The 21,896-nt window shown below is 34.3% G+C and overlaps 1 protein-coding gene across 1 annotated transcript; it reads left to right on the top strand.

Annotated features, from left to right (window-relative positions):
- Nucleotides 1-9,164: 9,164 nt before the first annotated feature.
- LOC105225192 (hypodermin-A) lies at nt 9,165-20,402 on the top strand. The gene is made up of 4 exons (XM_011203546.3): nt 9,165-9,412; nt 17,669-17,873; nt 18,033-18,351; nt 19,639-20,402. The coding sequence occupies exons 1-4, from the start codon at nt 9,337-9,339 to the stop codon at nt 20,026-20,028; spliced, it is 990 nt and encodes a 329-aa protein (XP_011201848.2). The 5' UTR covers nt 9,165-9,336; the 3' UTR covers nt 20,029-20,402.
- Nucleotides 20,403-21,896: the final 1,494 nt, after the last annotated feature.

The raw sequence follows: 21,896 nt of genomic DNA, 5'->3' as shown, positions 1-21,896 counted from the left end.
TTGGTCTGTGTTAAAATTAAATTTGTTTAAAGATTATCTCTTTCAATTGTTAGTTGCTGCTACGTTTAAGATGATCCTTCTGTTAGGTCCAATTTTCGATGAATCATTCGAGCATTTCCACTGGTAACTGGTGATTGATACGCGTGATGTTTTATTCCAAGACTTGAATCTAAGCGAGATTGTGCGCATAGCCTTTAGACTTTACATACCCCACAGGAAAAAGTCTAACGGTGGGATAACACACGATCTTGGTGGCCAATCGATCGGCCCAAAACGTGAAATTATCTACTCACCTGCACTTGTTGAATCCAAATATTGCCGAGATCACTAGCGCGATAACGGTCGCCATTGACGGTTACTTTCTCACCGGCATCATTTTTGAAGAAGTATGGACCGATGACTCCATCGGTCCACATACTACACCAAAACTCTTGAATCTCTTCAGGTTGCTCTTCGTCCCAAATCCGGCAAATTTGCTAGTTATGTACCCATTGAGACAGAAATGGACCCCATCTCTGAACAAGATTTTGCTGAAATCGTCGGATCTTCTTGAAACTTTTCAAGATCTCGATGTAAAATGCACCAAGTCGTTCCATACAGAACGTGAATTTTCATAATAAAGTTGACGCATTTGTAAACGTTGTTTAGGCGTAAGTCTCTCCATGATGAAATGACAAATAATTCTGAACACAAATAACATGACAGCTTAATCCGACTCATATCGGGAATTAAAGAACTTTCCAGAAGAGTCAAAAAATTCACACATCCTTAATGGGATTCTCTCATGTTCTTCGGCCCAGTAATGTGGTGTGCGGGCTTACGGAAATCTACCTATCGGGAGCCAATGATAAGGCTGTAGAGTGCTAAACCTACCAGCTATAGATCTAAGCTTTTTTATCTGCCGAACCACTTCAGTATATCTCAAGCAGAGGACTTTGCTATTGGTGAAATCGCGGAGCTAGCCTCTTATGCATCCACAGACAACTCTGGAATCAACATCTTCTTGAGGAAACTATTACAGCCTTAATCTCGTTTCCCGTATCAGCCAGAAGTCTTATGGAAAGTATGTCTTATGTTGGAGAGCGTCGCTAGAACCAAGCGACTTCCCTTCTGCTGAGTGCCAGGTCAGAAAAGCATCGAGAGTAATGAGACAGTGGGCGAGTTTGGCAACAGCGGTGTAAGGCTTTAAGGCTGTCACCTGAAAACATGACCAACATTAGAAAACCTATGAATTGTATGCATTGTCTATACAGCATTCTGTAGAGGAGCATGACAAGGAAAATCAAAACGGGATGAAACTATCTATCTGGCTACAAAACTGCAAAAGTCATGTGTAAAACGGGGGATCGGAAATATACATAGTTCCTACTGGCACTCGATAGCAGGGACTATAGGAACATGATTAGAATGCTCTCTGGTCACAGTTTAGTGGCGACAACGCATGCATAATGTGGCAGACAGATCGAGAAGAGTGCAGGAAATATCAACAGTAAGGCTCCAGAGAAACAATGGGTTATCTCTTGTGCACTTGTCCTGCGTTGGAAAGGCTACGCATTAAACATTTAGGAGCATCACGGTATGAGACATTGAAAGTAGTATTGTCAGTGAGGCCACTGATTCTGTTGAAATACGCATGAAGCGCAGGTTTTCTAGTATGTATGACTACTCCTCACGGACTTCGTAAAGGATCACCATGTCATAAAGGACTAAAACTCACCTATGCGTGTACAAATATCGATATTTTTGATCATACATTATGGAATTAGTGGTTATCCAAAGTCAAGCTGTAGTGCATAGATGTTAGAATTGAAATGATCTGAACCTAAAGTTCGACTCCTGTTGAACCAGGGTAAAATAATACAACGACTGCTTTTTGATTGACTCCGACAGATAAAGGAAAAATTCCGAGTATATTTCTGAAAAGCTTTTCATAAAATCCATCGACCATTCTTAGACAGCTTGAAACTAGTAAGTTTCTGCATTTATCTTATAGTAACGAGGGGTCCATTACAAATCTATAGTGAATTTCTGCAGTTGCTATTTTCTCTAGTTGTATAATGTTGTTATTTCTGCAGTTAGTTTATCTTGTGATCAATATGTCTTATTAAAAATATTAATCTCTTTACACAATTTTTACAGTCACGTTGAAAAATATTTTATTTATTAAGAGGTTTCGGCCCACTGTATTAACATAAAGAATATTTCAGTTAAATCTGCTGCATACTTTGAGGCGATTTTTAAGCAGTAACATTTGTAGATTGATTGGAATGGTAATATGTCGTAGATGGCGAAGTACACTTGTAGGTGACAGAATTTTTTAAAATCGATTTTCTTGAAATTTTATAACTTAGAAAATTTTAATTAAATCCTGAAAATACTTTTCGAGTTATTCGCAGCGTGTTGGAAAGTTCGTGTAAAACTACAAATTATTTTTTCTCTAAACTTTGTTTTTTTGTATCATTCCATGCATTATTTACAATTTGTTTATAATGTTCTTCAATTGACGTGGACTGCTATATGTAGTGCAGTAAAGTCATAGAGAAGAAGAACTGCTATCCAGGATAAGCCTTAGATATTTCACTGTATCCGCCGGTTGCAGACGGATGGCTTCCATTTGCCGCAGCGGTGTCACCTGGATCTTGTATTTTTTAGTAAAAAAAACTATCTCGGTTTGAAGTGATGGTGAGACCACTTTCGACGGCTGAATTTGTTTCGACGCTAACTTACCCTTGCGTCAACTCCTACACGGTACTCAAGAACTTTTCTTTGACCATAAGTGCGACATCTTCTGCATAGGAAATCACCCACCAGCCACGATTTTAAAGATTTTAAGCAGGTCGTTAACGATCAGGATGCTTAGAAGAGGTGAGAGAACTAAACCTTGTGGTGTTTTCCTACTTACACTCACGTTTCAACCGCTCTGTCGCACAGAAAACTGAAAATGAGGTGTTTGAGGTTTGATTCAACCCCAATACCATCCAGAGCAGTTACGACTGTTTCGAGCAGGGTGTTATTGAAAGCTCCCTCGATATCAAGGAAGGTCTCAACAGCGAAGTATTTAACCTTAATTGCTTTCTCACGCCATGACACGATAATATGCAGGGCAGTATCCACTGACCTAATTTTACAATAAGCATTTTTAGTTCCTGATAAATTATCCCTCGGAATGCGCCTACTTATGTACCAGTTCATTAGTCTCTTCAGAGTTTAAATAAGAAGCAGGAGAGGCTGATGGGCCTAAAATCCTTGGCCGTAAGATTAAAATTCGAATATTATTATAATATAGTATATACTTACATATATCAGAACTGCAGTCAGTATTCGACAGCTTAATTGCTTGCATTCAAAATTTTGGGGAAACTTTTGAGCATGTTGAGAGAGTGCACCATAGAAAACTATTTTGTGAAACAATTAATGACATAATTTGACTAGATATTTATTTTTAACACATATTTATTATTTCAAATACGAGAAGTTTCAACTTTCTTCTAAATCCTATTTGTAAGTTACATGGTCGTAGACTTATAAGCTAATTTATGGATTTCATCATGTCAAATTCAATAACGCCAAAAATGATGACACGACTGACAGAATTATGATATTGCTGATAGAATTATGACACGATTGGCAGAATGAGGAAAAAGTTTTGCAAATTTCCGAAATCTTTAAAATTTTATAAAATACGCACAATGTTCCGGTTATTCCGTGAAATTGATAAGAAGCAGATAATCGTAAAAAAGCAGCGAATGCCAAGCCATCCTGTATTTCTTGTAATCCAAAAAATAATTTATTACACCAGATAAGTGCAATTGTTATCAGGTAATATTTATAGCCGATAGTTGGATTTAATACTAACCAATTTACTTAGATATTTACGTCAAGGGAAAAATACATATCAACAAATATGGCCGCTTCAATACACCCAAATCCAGTCCAAATCAATAAAGTACTTATCAGTATCATATATTATACATATATAACCTCAGTAGATTATATTGTAAAATATTTTTTTGTTTGAATTTTTTACTGAGAAGATCGTAGAAATCCCCGCATCTGTAGAACTTATACGTCATAGGCTTTATGTTTATAAACAACATTATCAATCCGATTGTTATCTTTATTATAATTTTTAATATTTTTTTTTGGTAAAGCATATTTGTTTACATCGACAAAACAAGTGTTGTTGCCAAAATTGCAACACTGCAGGGGGTACAAATGCCTAATAATAAGAAAATATTCAAAACACGCTATAAAAGGGAGATAAGAATACGTCAGTAGGCTTATTAGCAGAACGCAATAAATAAAATTAAAGTAATTATGGTATTTACAGCTTATTTAGGCTTAATGCGTTATCATTAAAAAAATTGTTTTTAGTTAGCTTCTAATTTTTAACGGAATAATTTCGTAAACGAAACATTATTTTTAGAATCGTAAGAAAATCTTTAAGGAACACCTGGACCGATCAGCTTGAAAATTTCAAACAACCTTCTTTGATTGTTTCTTATTAGTCAGGTAATTATGGAAGGAATACAACTTTTAACGCTAATTTCAATTTTCGATCTTAATCATCAATGATAATTATGTATATATTTTTTGGATTTCGGATTTTATACAATATTAAGCGGACAATCTTCCTCACCGTCACTTTTTGGTGGTCATCTTGGAGAACAGCTAATCGGAACAAGGGAATCCAAATTGTTAAAAAAAATTACAGATTATTAACGTATATTAAATTCTGTAAATTCACATATTTTTATATCTTAAATGTCCCCTCCCGGAGTGTAGCAGCCTTCAGACAGGTCTGCATTCACTCCGACAGCCAAGTGGCAGCTCTGACTTTCAATATTATTCTGCAATCGATTAGCTGCCTAGGAAGGGCCATCATTCCTCATTTTCGTTTAATTGGAGTTGGGTTTGTTTCTGCGATGACTGTTTGAGTTCTGGCTTTGGATCTCTGGTGAGCTCAGCAAGCGCTGGTCAACAACGAGAACTTGTGTGACTGCGAAATTCTGACCTAGAGTGAACCGTAAGAGGTCATCCAAGCTACTGGCACTTAGCAAAGTGCGGCTAAATAATCTGTCGGACGCTCTTTGCCAAAGCTGTATGGAAGAAGGCGAGGTGTAATCATGATGCCACTGAGATTGATATTAACCGCCTTAATATATATATATACATACATATGTGGTAAGCACAAAACGATTCGCCGATTGATCAAGATCTGGTGATCAACATTTTAGGAGTTTATGTGTAACAAAAAGGATAAATTTCTGTCCAAGTGAGAATAATCGATGTTGGATAAACCGTACGACTTAACCTAATTTATTGTCTCGTGAAAAAAACAACGAAAACGAGTGTTTCCGAATCGCGTATTCATAGTTCCTAAAAAGACTCCATTTTATTAAAGGTGGCTTAGTTCACAAACTCATTTAGAAGTGATAGGAGGCTGAAATTTTATTAAAAATTTTGTTTAATCTCCTCGATCGATTAAAAACGGTTTCCATGGAGCGGCAATTTCAGTTAGGGGAACAAGAAGAGAGCCAAATTTGGTAATACGGTTTGATAGGATTGATCGATGGTATTCTTTTTCGTTTTTTGCTTTAAAATCGGTCACAATCGTACTATTTTTGAAAATCAGCTTTATCGGGACGAGTCGAGCAAGAACTTGTTTCATACCCAAAATATCCATCAAAACTATTCGGACGGACTCGAAAGAGATGTCCAGCTCTCCAATATTTGTCTAACGATTTTCAAGCACTTTTTTAATATTTCAATTGAAGGGGTCGAAAGTCATCCAGAACAAGACATGTCTTCAACGATCTCTGGACCGTCTTTGAAGGCTTTGTATCACAGTGGGTGCTTTTTTGTCCAAAGGTATTATTATTCTAAGTATTACAATGAGTGACTGAGGTTAGCTTCCGTATTGTGCTACATGAAAAGCAGAGAACCGTCCACTTTGTTCCACACCGCCTATATGGATCAGCTGTCAATTAGAAATAACTGAACCACATAAGTATAGTAACTGCCCTCTGTATCCTAAATGGCATTTACATATGTCGCTGTCAGCTGTCAGCTGTCATTTTTATAATAACTCACTATAAATTAATAAGCACTGGGAATAATAATATAATATAGAAATCGGCTCGAGATAAATATACTATGTAGGTACTTATGTTTGTTGGTATGTGTGTATGTGTGTATGTACATACATATGTATGTAGGTAATTGATGCAATTTGCTAAATAAACTGAAATGAATGAATGAATGATTCTGATAAGAAGTCATGACTTTTGGCAGCGCGATGAAAAAATAAACAAAAAGTAACTGTAAAAAAATAACATTCAAGCGAATCAAAAGCATAACAAAAAGCTAAACTAAACTGTGTGGAACTGAAAATAGCGCCACTTAAATGGGCAAAAACAAAACTGAATTAGAGAATAAAAACAAAAATAAAACAGCAGCGTAATAATAAAATAGGTAAGCGTGATCGTGGGGTACGCTACGGCAGACACGCATCGGCAAAAAAGTCTACACGTGTAACTACGCACATACACTTATGCAAACATACATACATATATGATATATACATACAAGTATTACATAAATATTCAGTAATTTCGTTGGCACAAAATATTTGCATAAAATTTAGCATTGTGAATGAGCACTTTGCATGCAAATCAAACGTTCTATGTTCGTTGCTTTTCGTGCTGCTTTTGTGAATTTTGTGGAATTTTTTTCTTGCATATTAATGGGTGTGTTGTGTGGAAATATTAATTGTTTAAATTGAAATGGAAAAGGTGCGTTGCTAAATGGAGTCTATTGAAAAAAGTGAAATTTGATTTATGAGGTATCTACTTATGTATTTAAATTATTTTTTAATTACCAGTAAGATACAGGGGTTTCCAATAAGAGTGTAATGATTTCTTAAAACAAAAACACAGTAATTGTTACAGATGTTCAAATGTTTTGTATTTAATGTAAAGTACAATCAATATATGTACATACATAAGTACGTTTCGAATATAACATCATTCAAATGGCCTCCACGACTTCTTTTCCAGGATGCCCGATTTTCGAGCATTTTTTTTACTAAATCAAGTTGCATGTTATCAATAGCAGGCTCAGTATTGACTTCTAAAGATGAAAGAACGTATTTTTTTATTGCTGCATCTCAATAACTTCAAAAGAAGCAATCTAATGGTGTTAAATCACAGCTTCTTGGAGGCCATTCAATGTCACAATTCCTTGAAATAATTGAATTTCCAAACTTTTCTCGCAATAATTCGGTTGTTGCACGTGCTGTGTGACACATAGTCCCGTCTTGTTGGAACCAGATATTGTCAAGATCAACGCCTTCCAAGTGTGGTCATAAAAGTTGGTTATTATGGATTTCCAGCTTCATGTAAACATTGTTATTGCGCATATCTTTCCACGATGAGATTGTAGATAAATAACAAAAACATACAATGAAAAAAAAAATCAAAATCCGATCATGACCTATTAAAAGTGGCCGAAACGACACTTAGAAATCATATCATCCTTAAAGGAAAACCCGGTATAACAATAAATATTTTTAGTACACAAAATTACTTAACTATGAGTGTTGATTTTTTTAATTATCTGTTAAAAAATATTTGTGATTACTTACTTATATATTTTCTTATTTTAATTTATTTTATAAAAATTTATTTTTCTATTTTACTTAATTTTTTTTTTTTTTATTCTACTTTTATATTATATTATTATTATCTTTTGTTTGGTTGACTTATATTAAATTTTTTAAGCCTCTTCATATTAATTTTTTGTTTAATTTGACTTTTATTTTAGTTTTATATATTTTTCTTTTTCCCTAACCATCCCTAATGAAGAATGAAAAAAAAAATTAATCTCAAAAAATTAGAATTTAGCTAGTTTATGTTACGTTGAGTTGATCATATAAAGCTTCGCTATTTATTTTATTTTATTTTATTTAAATACTTTGTTTTTTATTTTTTTTCTTTCCTTTTATTTTATTTGCATTATTTAATTTTTTTTTATTTTTTTTATTTTACATTTTTTCTTAATTTATTTCATAATTTATTTATTTAAGCCTATTTATGTAAGTCTCTTCACATCAACTTTTTTATTTTTTAATTATTTTTTATATTTTTCTTTTATTGTTATTGTTTTTATTTTTTTTTTCAAAACCATCCCTAATGTAGGGTGATAAAATTAATAATCTATAAAAATTATCGGCGTTTCGCAGATTCACAAAAAATGTTTGTTATCAATAACAACAAAAAATGCTAATAAAAACAACTGTGTGAAAGAACAACGGCTCAGAACATAGCAAGCAACAACAAAATCAAAACAGCTACTTGTGCATATGCTCACCATAAATAGAAAAAAGTTGTTTTTGTTGACTTTGTTGCCGACAAACGCGGAGTGCGCATTAGGAATAAGCACAGGTGCGGAATTTGACAGGCAAAGAGAAGGGCGCTGATGTTACTGGGTGGGAGATTTTATCTTTGAACTCTTTAAGGGCTTACATGGGTTTACGGGTTTAAAAAAATCGAATTTTTTCATTGTCTTATTAAATTCTACAACACCTCTAGAATATTGTCCTAAATTTTCAAGTTGATCCGAGTAATAGTTTCGGAGATACAGCCGTGAGAACTTTTGCGCCCGAGGATAGCTAGGCTAAGTGCGCCATCCTTAAACACGTTTTACTCGAAACAATGTTTTGAAGTCAACCGATCTTCATGAAATTTTACACAGGTCTTTGAAATACAATTCTTAAAGACTTATACGAAAGATTTTATTGTTTACAAATATTTGAAAAAAAAAAACGAAATTTTCAGTTTTTTGTAAGAAGTCTGTCAAAAAACCTATTATCCGTTTTTTTTCTTCGTCCAAGTTCTAAATTAAGGTTTTAACTGAAACATATTTTTCCACTTTAGATAATCTTTGAAGGAGTTATCCTGCTAAATGCCAACCAGAACCGCCCCTGCATATAAACATAACGCACACAGCCACAAACGCACATTATCTACAGACATTCATATATGAAGTACACATACATATGTACTTATGTACGCATTGTATAGGCAACTTAGAAGCGCGAATGTTGCTGAAAGCAAAACATCACCGAGCGCCATCGTCACCGTCGCCGCCGTCGTTGTTGTCATTTTCATTTCCATTTGTTGCTGCTGGTTTTTAGAAGTCAATCGAGAATTGTCGACGCTACCAGGCGGAACATCAACAGTGCTGCAGCTCACAAAGGTGAAAAAGGAAGTGTTTTGTGCTAATAAAGTTGAACTCGTTAAACTCCGTGCTTAGCTACCGAAGACAGCCGTGAAAATGCACCGCAGCGAAAGTTTGAACAAATTGATGAAAGTCTTCATTTTGGCATTTCTGTGCAATGAAATGCATTCGAGTAAGTAAAAAATGCAAATGCAACAATAACAATAAAGCAAATGTGCATATGTTGCTGTTAAAAAAAAGGTTGGTGTTTGTGTTTGCCAAGCATTTGTGCACAAGTGGTTTTCTTGAAGTGGCGCTCGGAAATTGAAGTGTGCTATTGAAGTGCCGGCTAATGCCAAACAGAATCAGCGGATTTAATGGCAAAACAGAATAAATAAATAAATTTGCTTGAGTGTGTGATTGTGCATAGAACAAGGGTTAATAACCAAAAATTAATGTGGTTGTTTGTATTTTTTTGTTTTTCTTTTTTGTTTGATGAAGTGTAATATTATTGTGGTTACGTGCATTTCGTTATGATTTCGGCTACTTTTTAGCCACACTCCAATAATTTAGCCAATGATAAGTTATGTACTCTATGCGCGTTGTGCTGATATTGTATAAATTGGCTGCTGATGAAAAAATGCTTAAGTAGAGATTTGAGAGTTTTTAGAATTTTTCTTTTTCTAATTTGAAAGTATGTGTGTATATATTTTTATTAATTTGATGTTTTTTTTTTAAATTTGAAAATATTTTTTTTTAATTTGAATTTTTGGAAAATTTTACAAATAAATTTTGATAAAGTTAATTTTTTTAAGCAGCGAAAATTTTTTGCTCGGGAAAATAAGTTGTACTTCTGCTAAAAAAAAATATTCTACATTTTTTTCTATTGAACGCTTCTAGTCTTAATTTTTTAAATTACGTGCTCAAAAAAACATTCACTTAGCCTGCTTCGAACCTATAATGCTTACCTATAGCGCAAAAGGGTATAAAAAGATATTTAACTTGATTTTGATCAGTCAGTTTGTATGACAGCTATATGCTATACTAGTCAGATCTGAACAGTTTCTTCGGAGATTGTAGTGTGGGCTTGGATTAAAATCCATGCCAAATTTCGTGAAGATACTCCATATAGGAACTCAGTTTTGATAGGTAATTTTGTCTGACAGCTATATTGGTCCGATATTGACGGAGGAAAACTACCAAAATTAGTCTTTTATGAGCAAAGGCAGAGTAAATATTATTGGTTATATTAACTAGCAATGCATTTTTTTTGAAACTACTTTGAAATGCAATGTTAATTAGTCAAACGAGAGCTTTTTCATGCAAGAAATCAGGATGCGGCTATAACTATAATCTACTTCTTTTTGGACTAGTTAAATTTGGGTTAAACATTTGACTAGTGCGTTGTTTTACTCTGTGAGTTTAAATTATTTATATATTTCACTTAAATTCTCATTTGCTTAAGTGTATGTATTACATATATTATATAAAAGCGGCAATATGTTTTTATACCTTTTAAAAATTATCAGCGGGTAATAAAAAAACACTAAGGTTAATAGTTTAAATTGATCTATTTATAATTGCGTTGTAAGTGCTTTCGCTGTGTATATAAATATTTTCAGTTATTAATACATTTTCTGTATTAGGGTGGTCTTTAAAGTACACACATATACGTATTTATAAAAAAAAAATTATAAAAAGTGGAACTGAAATATTAATTAAAAATAAAATGTTAACAATTATTGTTAACATAAGTGTTTTTTTCGACTTCGGCTCACCTTTACCACGATATTCGGCCGATTGATAGTCTGTTATCGGGTTGTAAGCATAGATTCAAGACTCATCGCCAGTAATAAGACGTTTCATGACATCCTGGTATTCGGAAAGCTTGTTTCACAGGTGTTAATGCAACGCTGTTTTTCGAAAAAATTGAGTGATTTTGGAACCAATCGTGTTTGCACTTTCCTTAGGCTCAAATGATCTTTCGAAAGGATTTCACGGATCCTTCCGATATTCCAACGATGTCAGTAAGATCTCTAACTGTTAATTGTCGAATTTCAATTCTTTTATTTTATTGACGTGGTGATAATCAGTTGATATTGATTACCGTCCTGGGCGTGTTCGACTCTTTTTGAATAATTTGTACTAATTAAAAACACTTGCTCGCAACAAACAATTATAATTATTATCGACGGTCTTTTCCAACTTTCTGAACGTTTCTGCACCAGAAATTTGATTCCGAACACAAATACAAATTCTTCCCATTACTTTTTTAATAACAATATTACTAAATTTAATTCTAAATACACGTGTTGTCAAAAGCTGACATTAAAACATTGCACTCTCATATAAAAAATTGACTTAATGCCCACATGTAGGCGATTTGTCTAGACTCTTTATCGTTTTTTCAATACTCCGAATGGGGTTTTTAAACTTTGCCTTACAACGCATACATATGTATATGTAAGTATGTATGTTTCTGCAAACATTCGCGAGGACTAATTAAATTTCGCGCTCAAAAACATCAATTATTTTCATAGCTACTTGTGTGGTAATTAGAGTAGTGCTATCTGATTACAGTGCAATACAACGCGTTGTGTTACTCACCTCAGAAATATATTGTACAGTATATGGTGTGATATTTTGGTTTCAAAGTTCACAGAAAAAAATTGTATTGCCACACTTTCTAATTAAAATGCAGACGTTTCGAAGAAAATAACTACAGGATTTAATAATTTAATTATTACTGTTGAACATTTACATAGCTATAATGTAAATGTTTATATTAGGGTGGGTGAAAAAAACTAATTTACAATTTATAATTTTTTTTTTCGTAGAGTTTTAAAATTTATGAGAATAAAAAAATGTATGTTTAAAAAATCATAATTTAACCGTTAATATTTTTTGAACCGCTAATATCTTTTGAACCATTACTAACCTTTAAACCTTTAGGTTTACGAAAACATTTTCATAAATCTTTTTTGAAGAGCATTGAATTTCCTACAAAATCTGTGAAAATAAATATTTTTTTAAAGTAGTTGGAAGCGAGATACCATTTTTTCTATCTGATAATAAGTAAGAAAAAAATAAAAGACAGTTAGTCGTAGGATGCTCTCGTTACAATTAAGAGCTCATACTTGGACTGCCTTTATTAGAGGTGCCTATTATCTAATTATTCACAGTAGGAGGCGAAAAAATATTTATATTTATATTTTTTGGCCCATCCTAGTAACGGGTGATTTTTTTGAGGTTAGGATTTTCATGCATTAGTATTTGACAGATCACGTGGGATTTCAGACATGGTGTCAAAGAGAAAGATGCACAGTATGCTTTGACATTTCATCATGAATAGACTTACTAACGAGCAACGCTTGCAAATCATTGAATTTTATTACCAAAATCAGTGTTCGGTTCGATAATTTTTTATCGACAAATTTTGTTCAGCGATGAGGCTCATTTCTGGTTGAATGGCTACGTAAATAAGCAAAATTGCCGCATTTGGGGTGAAGAGCAACCAGAAGCCGTTCAAGAACTGCCCATGCATCCCGAAAAATGCACTGTTTGGTGTGGTTTGTACGCTGGTGGAATCATTGGACCGTATTTTTTCAAAGATGCTGTTGGACGCAACGTTACGGTGAATGGCGATCGCTATCGTTCGATGCTAACAAACTTTTTGTTGCCAAAAATGGAAGAACTGAACTTGGTTGACATGTGGTTTCAACAAGATGGCGCTACATGCCACACAGCTCGCGATTCTATGGCCATTTTGAGGGAAAACTTCGGACAACAATTCATCTCAAGAAATGGACCCGTAAGTTGGCCACCAAGATCATGCGATTTAACGCCTTTAGACTATTTTTTGTGGGGCTACGTCAAGTCTAAAGTCTACAGAAATAAGCCAGCAACTATTCCAGCTTTGGAAGACAACATTTTCCGAAGAAATTCGGGCTATTCCGGCCGAAATGCTCGAAAAAGTTGCCCAAAATTGGACTTTCCGAATGGACCACCTAAGACGCAGCCGCGGTCAACATTTAAATGAAATTATCTTCAAAAAGTAAATGTCATGAACCAATCTAACGTTTCAAATAAAGAACCGATGAGATTTTGCAAATTTTATGCGTTTTTTTTTTAAAAAAAAGTTATCAAGCTCTTAAAAATTTTTTTGGCCCATCCTAGTATATATTTACATACATATATAGTTTTTTTAGTAAAAAAAAAACTTATGAAACCTTATTTAAATAATAAGCAAATCTCGTCTCTCTTTACAGTACAAAGTAAAAAAAAAGTCATTTTTTGACCCACCCTAGTATATATGTACATACAAATACAGTTTTTCAGTAAAAAAAACTTATGAAACCTTATTTAAATAATAAGCAACACTCGTCTCTCTTTAAAGCGGGGCGAAAACAATTATCGATCCACCCTAATACAGATCTACATATAAAGTTTTTCAGTAAAAACATTTATAAAACCCTATTTAAATAATAAGCAAATCTCATAGTTAATTTCAACTATTCACATTGACCCATTCTAGAAATCAACGAATGCAAAAGCTACCCTGTAGGAAAATTGCAGTAATCTCTTTAATTAATTTTCATTTAATTTATTTCAAATTTCGCTAGTTTATAGCATAATTGTTTTACTTTTTATTCACAAAACTTTACACATCACTGATATAATAATTATTATATTATACCATGAATATATATTACTGATTAGCTGAGTTGGATTGATTTAGTCATGTCCTTCTGTTAGTCTATATACACACGAACTAGTTGCTCAGTTTTTGAGATAAGGTTTTGAAATTTTGCATACATCCGTTTCTCTCAAAGGAGCTGCTAATCTGTTGGAACTGTCAATATGGGACCACTATAGGGTGCAGCTGTCATACAAATTGATCGATCAAAATCCAGTTCTTGTATGGCAAACTTTTTTATTTGACAATATATCTTCACAAAAAATTGCATGTATTTTTTTTATCAAGGCACTGAAATAATCTCACTATATATTGTTCAGATCGAATGAAAATAGCATATAGCTGTCAGACAAATTTATCAATCAATATCAAGTTAAGGTTCTTGTAGACCCTTTCAAACTATAAATACATGTGCAACGTGAAGGGTTAAAGTTGTTTTCTTGTTTTTCATTAATTTCTATAATTAGTAAATAAAAATATTTTTTTATCGTGTATAAATGCAGCGTGGCCCACCTATGGGTTCTTATCAATATTTCGGTTATCAGATGAAGGTCAAGGTTAGCTGTAGGCTTGATCCTTCTCACTCGTGAAAACATGTGAACAATATTAAAACGAAATTCTACTTTTAATTATGGAATACAATATAGAGGGCTTCAAAATAATTTTCTTCAGTCATTTGGTTCCATATATGTATGTGTGTATTCGCATACATATTCTCAATAAACTGCAGCCATATTATTTATTTGGCTATAAATGTTAAAAGCATATCAAATGTTGCCTCGCAAATTTATTACTGTTTGTTTTGGCTACTTAGTTCTAAGCTTTACTTTGTGTCAGGCCTAAGTGGTTTCAGCTCCACGCTCGTTTATGTTTTTTAAAGTTGATGCATGTGTTTCATGCTTCATTATGTTTACGCCTTTTTCGCAAATATGCAGTTATGAGTTTGTGAAATATTCCTCATATCACTAGCGCATGATTTCTTAAAATATTTGCACTTAAGTGAACCTATGTATACTTGTATTCCACATTTGTGTAAATAAGTGTTGATATCATGAAGTGCAGTTGTCAAGTTTATTATCAGGGCAAAAAGTTTTGAAAGAAATGCCATAAAAGTTCAAAATATTAAAAACATGCACTAAATTTATTTGTGTTATAAATAAAGTTTGAGTTTAAAGTTTAGCGTACGCTATAAATATTAGGGATGCCCTAAAATGTGTTTTGTATAAATATAATACCAAAATATCATCAAAAATATAGAATTCGAGTGATAGCTTCCGCTATCAGATATTACCAATATATAACCAAACTCAATTTTTTTTTCATTGTGAGTGGTTTCTTCTATATCGTATTTCCTTCGCCTGTTAACTTATGAAAAATGATGTTATGATATTTTGCATTTTAGATGACGATATGTAGACCTACTGGTACTTAATAAAGTCAAATAGAGGTTCAGTTCAATTTGATTTGAAGTATTCGTCATGCAGGACGTCAATGCTTTGTGTGATTTTAAGAGCGACCTAATACTTAATTTTGACAGAAGCAGAGGAGGTATTCCCATGTATCTCTCATGCCTATTTCTCTGCATTTTCCATATCTATCATCGCTACTAAAGCCCATCCAGCTCACATGAAGGTTGTGACCTATTATCAGGCCAACAATCTTTCTTTCAGTTCTCTCCTTTGCACATTTTTTTGGCGATTGTGCTTGTTCCTAAGTCATTCCATCTTAGCCTAGTCCGTCTGTCAGCCCTATCAATATGTATTGTTTTAGGCGACTTATTTATTTTCTTTTTGATTCCCTAGCCAGACGGATGGTGCTTTTGATAATCTCATCGGCTTTTTCGTTTCCCAGAATTCATTTAGGATTGTTGCCTATATCTAGTTGCTTTCAGGCAACCATTACATATACTGCCTCCCCGCTTCTAAGCACATTCTCTCACGCAATACGATATTTACTCCAAAGATTGTAAATATTTTTCGAGAAACATACGATCATCGACAGTACCCTTCACCAATACGACAGATTCCATACAAGAACCGGATTTTGATTGGTCAGTTAGTATGGCAGCTATATGCTATAGGGGATATCGACGACTCCGACTTCGACAAATGAGCAGCTTCGAGAAAAGAAAAGTATGTGCAACATTTCAGATCTTTTTCTCAAAAAGTGTGGACCAGTTCGTGGCAGACGGACATGGCTCAATCGTCTCAGCTATAAAAATATCGAACAAAGAATTTGACTGAAATTTTGTATTTCTAACCAAATTCTGTGTGCGGAATCCTTGCGAATTTTAGAAAAGGCTTACGATGATACTGTTTTATCAAAAACACAAGCCTACGAGTGGTAAGCTTTCAAAGACGGTCTTTCTGGACTGGCGATGAGACCTCTTCAACTGATAAAAATATTATAAAAAGTGAAAGCTATCGGCAGGAAACTATTAGAGAGATGACAAGAGAGCTTGTTCCAAGAGAGCTTGTCATCTTTCGCGAGTCCCTTTGATTGATTTTGATGCATATTGTGGGTATGAAACGCGTTCTTGCTCGACTCGTTTCGATAATCCTGACTATTTTTTAAAGAGTATCGTAAACAGGTCTCTTTAGACTTGCTTGATCGTGCGAATTTCGGTCCCTCATTCATGGAGAGCATTATTACTGCTTTATTACATACTGAGACGTGGATTTACGAGTTTGACATGCAGACAAGTCAACAATCCTCGAAATGGAGGGAATAAACGAGCCGAAACCACAAAAGCCACACCAAAGCCGCTCAAATTTCAAAGTTTTTCTCGTTTTTGTTTTTTTTTCGATATTCGTGGTTTTATGCATAATGAATTTATTTCGGAGGGACAGACGGTCAATAAGCAGTTCTATTTGGCCTTATTGAGGCGTTAGCGTGAAACCATCCATCGAAAACGGCCGGAATTGTCGAAGAGAAATTGATAGATTTTACATAATTATAATGCATTATTATTATAAATTATTTTTTTACATTTCTTTTAAACTTTTTTTTAATATTATTTTCTAAATTAAAATTTTTTTTGTAATATTTTTTGAAATAACTACGAAAATCACTATATATAAATTGATAATTGATACTCAAGCCAATTTTTCAATAAAAAATTTTCAAACATAGAAAAATATGAGCACCCCTAATATCTATAGTACCATAAACAGCATCGTATCAATGCAAAAGTTTGCATGCAGATAAGGAAAAAGCATGTCACTGAGCCACATACTAAGTTTAACTGCATACTTATGAAGACATGAGTATATGTAAGTATGTATGTATGTGTACACATGCACAAATTATGGCCTAGTAACTACTTTGGGCCAACTGCTCACGTAATTCGCTCAACATTTCGACAAGCTTATCAGTAATTTTCCAAATAGCAAGCAATGAAATCGATTATCATGTTGATCGGCTTCAGATATTTTCGAATAGATAGCAACGGGTATATATGTATGCAGGTAGGTAACGGTATAATCTGCGCGAAATAGTGCGAATTCATTTGTCTGTGCGGGCGACACGTGTTGCTTGTTAAGTGTTGACTGCGCTGTTTGCGCTTTAACGGCGTCTACGTGCCCCGAGCAACGTTCGAAAATTCTGGTTTATGAGCAGAAAACTTGAAAAAACTTGAATGCGTGCAAAAAATTGTGTTAGCATTAAGCTTGGCTAATTCGACATTCGTAATGATTTTTAACTAATTTTTATTTATTTCTCGTTTTCCGCTTCTTTTTCTTGTCTGCCGCACAGGCCTCACGCAGTCCAGTGCCGCCGAACACCCCTTCAACGCCTACCCCAGCAGCATAAACGGCAGCGAGGCAACGTTGGAGCATGCGCAGTATCAGGCCTCCATCCGTTTGGCTATCGACGATTACATGTTCGGTGAGGGGCACATTTGCGGCGGCGCAGTGATAGCACCGTCTGTGGTGTTGACCGTCGCGCATTGTGTACACAAGTAAGTTGCACGCGACGAGCGCATGGCAGCGCGTGGAAATATACGAGCGCGCTTATCATTCGATTGCTCATAAACTATTCCAATATTTATCTACAATATATACAAGAATGTATGTATGTAGGTATGTGTATTTATGTTGTGTTTATGACATTCTTGTAGCTACCAGACGCAGACGTCGCGTCACCCGGCTGAATTGAAAGTGGTCATGGGCTCTTTGAATCGTTATCAACGCGACGAACACACGCTGGTCTACGGCGTGACCCACGTACATAGGCCGCGCTCGTTCAACGCACACACCTTGCGCGATAACATAGCGATCATAATGCTGGAACGTGACATTCCATCCGCACACCCCACCGTCAAACCGATTACGTTGAGTTTGAACGCCCTAGGCGAGGCGAAGACGCACGAAATGCTTGCCGACTACGCAGCGAAACAGCATAAGTACCTGGTGACCAGCTGGCTGGTCACGAAGGAGGTGTGTATACAGATGCCGAAAGGCTTTAGTTTAAAACATAGAACATAGCCTTGGAGCTTTCAGGGCTTCAGTGTCCCCTGTAATGGTGAAATATTTATAGAGAGTAGGTTAGGTTAGGTTAGGTTAAACGAGCGATCCTAAGTAGGAGCCCACTTGGATAGCTTAGAACGCCCGTTACGTTGTGGTACCTATAAAACCCTATACTATATACTGAATCATAAGACTCTTACAGATCAACGAAGCACTTTGAGCCTGTCACAAATCTGTTGAGACGGCTAATGTCAGTTTCGGCTATGTCGTCCGATTCACCGAATGTAAGATTACCGAGATGTTTAGCCTCAGTTCTGCAAAGGCTGAACAATGGAGGAGAAAGTGCCTGGAAGTTTCCTCCTCAGCCTCCTCTATACAACTTTGACAACTAGCGTACGACATTATTTTAAGCTTTATCGAGTGTAGATTAGGATAGGTTAGGGTAAACGGTCGATTCTAATGCAATCGTCCACAGTTGTTGTTGTAGCGGCAGAATTCTGCAGAGTTAATGGTACGTTCCGTAGACCCGACTGTCATGGGAACAGGATCGTCCACAGTGACCTCATTGTGTAGCTTAGAACATTGATTGTGGTACATGAAACTCCTATCTAACTCATATCTACTGATCGTAAGCGCCCGAAAATATATTTAGCCGTCTCATGCCTTTTGTATAATGTCCAAGAAGAAACCCTAAAATGACGTAAGACGAACCTTGCCGAGAGCAGTGTCCAGAGTCCAGAGGATCTCCTACGTTTTACGCTAGACCAGAAGGATCTCGCCGTCGTACTGGAGCTGGTTATCGTCATCTGTTATGTTCTTGCGATCTATAGGTCTTGTGTTAGGGCACAGCAGAACAACGTGGATTCAGCTCGTTTCCACTCTGTTGTACATATATGGGATGAGAGTGCCGTCTCATTTAAGCTCAACAGCATAAAAAAGCTGGGTTTTCATTTCAACTCCCTGACGTATAGCCAGAGTCTAGAAGGAGATACTAGCATCTCCAGTATAAGAAATAATTCAGAAACCAGTTTCAAATGCGACAATAAGCTTCCAATGACAATTTCCAATACTTTGCTGACTTTTTTGAATACTCTTGGTCATCGTTTTAGAGAAGAGTGGTATATAGGACTACTTTGGGTATAAAGTATAATAGAATATTGCTTAATCGCTTGAGATTTATGAACCGCTGAACTAAACCTTAATTTAATCTAGTTTAATTCTAGTTTATTAAATTCCACTTTCACTACCTTCTTTCAGCACATACCCTACACCCAGCTCATGACATTGAATGCCACTCAGCTGAGCGATCAGCAATGTGTGGATAAATATGGTCAAATCTATGGACCAGATATGGTTTGTGTCGGCTATATGGGAGCAGAGCACCGGGCAACTGCATGCCACCAAGACGCCGGCGCGCCGCTGGTGGAAAATAATCAGCTGCTGGCACTCACTGCCAAACAAAGTGTCGACTGTGTGAAATGCTCAGAACCAGCGCTTTTCGTCGATGTCAGTCATCATGCCAACTGGATACTGGAGAAAATCGGCGATGGCACGAATCGCAATAGTTCCATTTGGGGTACGCTGTTCTTCTTGATATTCACAATTTGGACAGCGCGACGCACTAAATACTTCAAGTTGTGGCTTTAAGCCGCACTGTATATTTAACTGTATTTCTCTTTGAATACCATTAATTTAAGATGAAATGAATTAAGGCTGAACTTTTTCAAGAAATATTTTATATAAATGTATATTTTGTTGTATATAAAATGCATTCCATAAATGTAGTTGAATTGGAGAAGTGTATATATAGTGGGCACGAACCTAAGTAACCTCAAAATATGTAGCGCTAAGATTATATAATAAAGCTGAATTTATTAGTTAGCAAATATTATATTTGTTGAATTTGTGATAATTTTAGTAATGAATTATTATGATTTTTTTGTAAATATGTATAGCAAATAATTATAATGGAATTAATGAATTTGTCGCTAAAATAAATGTGAATTCTAATTGAAAAAAAAATAACTTGAACATATTAGCTTTTTTTTAATTAAATTTTTATTTTTTTTTATATTAAGTATTAATACTAAACAGTTGGCAACACTTTTTAGATGTTATTTGAACTCTAAGTCTATTCTGCGTGAGACGATTGTCTCATGTCTCTAATAGTGACTATAGTAATTTAGTGATTCTGTTAGTCAGGAGTCTCATTTTGGTATTTTGGCAAATAGGGTATACTACTTTACAGTATACTACTATACTGTAACTGCCAGAATACCAAAATGAGACTTCTGACTAACAGAATCACTAAATTACTATAGTCACTATTAGAGACATGAGACAATCGTCTCACGCAGAATACCGACATAAGTCTATTAAAATCTCTTTCATTTCAAACCTACGTTTTAAAATATCGTTTCATTCGACACTTTTATTTCTTAATTTTTTTTCTTTGAAGATGGCAACCCTTTTTAATTTTTCTAAATGTAAATTTGTTAAAATGTCTTTTTTTCAAACTCATGTTCTAAAATTTTGTTTCGTTCATGACTTCTGTTTAATTTTTTTTTAGGGTGGCAACCTTGCTGCAGAAATTATTTTCTGTTGTGCACTTTTTAAACCCAAAATACAAATTGAGTATTGTATTTTATAGTTACTGTACCATTTTTATTTTTAAAAAATTCTAAATGGGTGGCAACTTTGTAGTTTTTTCATTTTAATAATTTGTTGATTAACAAAAAAAGTGATTAAAGCTGCCCTGCCAACAGTTTTGTGAAAAACAAAGAAAACTGTAGCTACAACACTAAACCCTGTATCTATTAATATTTTTTGTTTTTTGATTTTGTTAAATATTTTTAAATTATTTAAATTACTATTTTTTTAAACACTTTTAAAAGTATTTGCTTGCTATATGTTAACTGATTTGCGATACGTAAACTATTGATTTTACTGAAAATATTTTAGTATAATTGATTTATTTGATTTGAATAACTTTTTTCTTTGATTGGAACTAGTGGCAACCTTTATAATCATTTTTCTACTTAAAATATTTTTTCCTCTTATTTAGTTAAATGTAAAATTGTAAAATTAATTTCTTAGTCAAATTATATGAATTAATAAATTTTTGCAGGTGGCAACCCCTTTCACAACCTTTTAACTGTAAATTTGTTAAAATATCTTTATTTCAAATCTATGTTCTAAGATTGTTTTCACTCACAAATTTTATTACAATGTTTTTAATAAAGGTGGCAACCCTTTTAAAAATATTTTGATTAAAACCTTTTTTAAACTTATTTAGTTGAATGCTCAATTGCAGAATTTATTTCTTTATGAATTTACATACATAAATTAATATTTTTAACAGGTGGCAACCTTTTTTGACTTTTTTATTACAAAGCTGTTAAAATTTCTTGGTTTTTTTCTACATTGTAAAGTTTCTTTTAATTCATATAATAATTATTATTGAATAACAATTTTTAATAGGTGGCAATCTTCTTCAAAAATTATTTTTTGCTAGG

Source organism: Bactrocera dorsalis, chromosome 4 (assembly GCF_023373825.1).
Source record: "Bactrocera dorsalis isolate Fly_Bdor chromosome 4, ASM2337382v1, whole genome shotgun sequence".
NCBI classification, from domain to species: domain Eukaryota; kingdom Metazoa; phylum Arthropoda; class Insecta; order Diptera; family Tephritidae; genus Bactrocera; species Bactrocera dorsalis.
The sequence above is the reverse complement of the archived record's forward strand: the minus strand, read 5'-3'. Positions and strand labels throughout refer to the sequence as shown.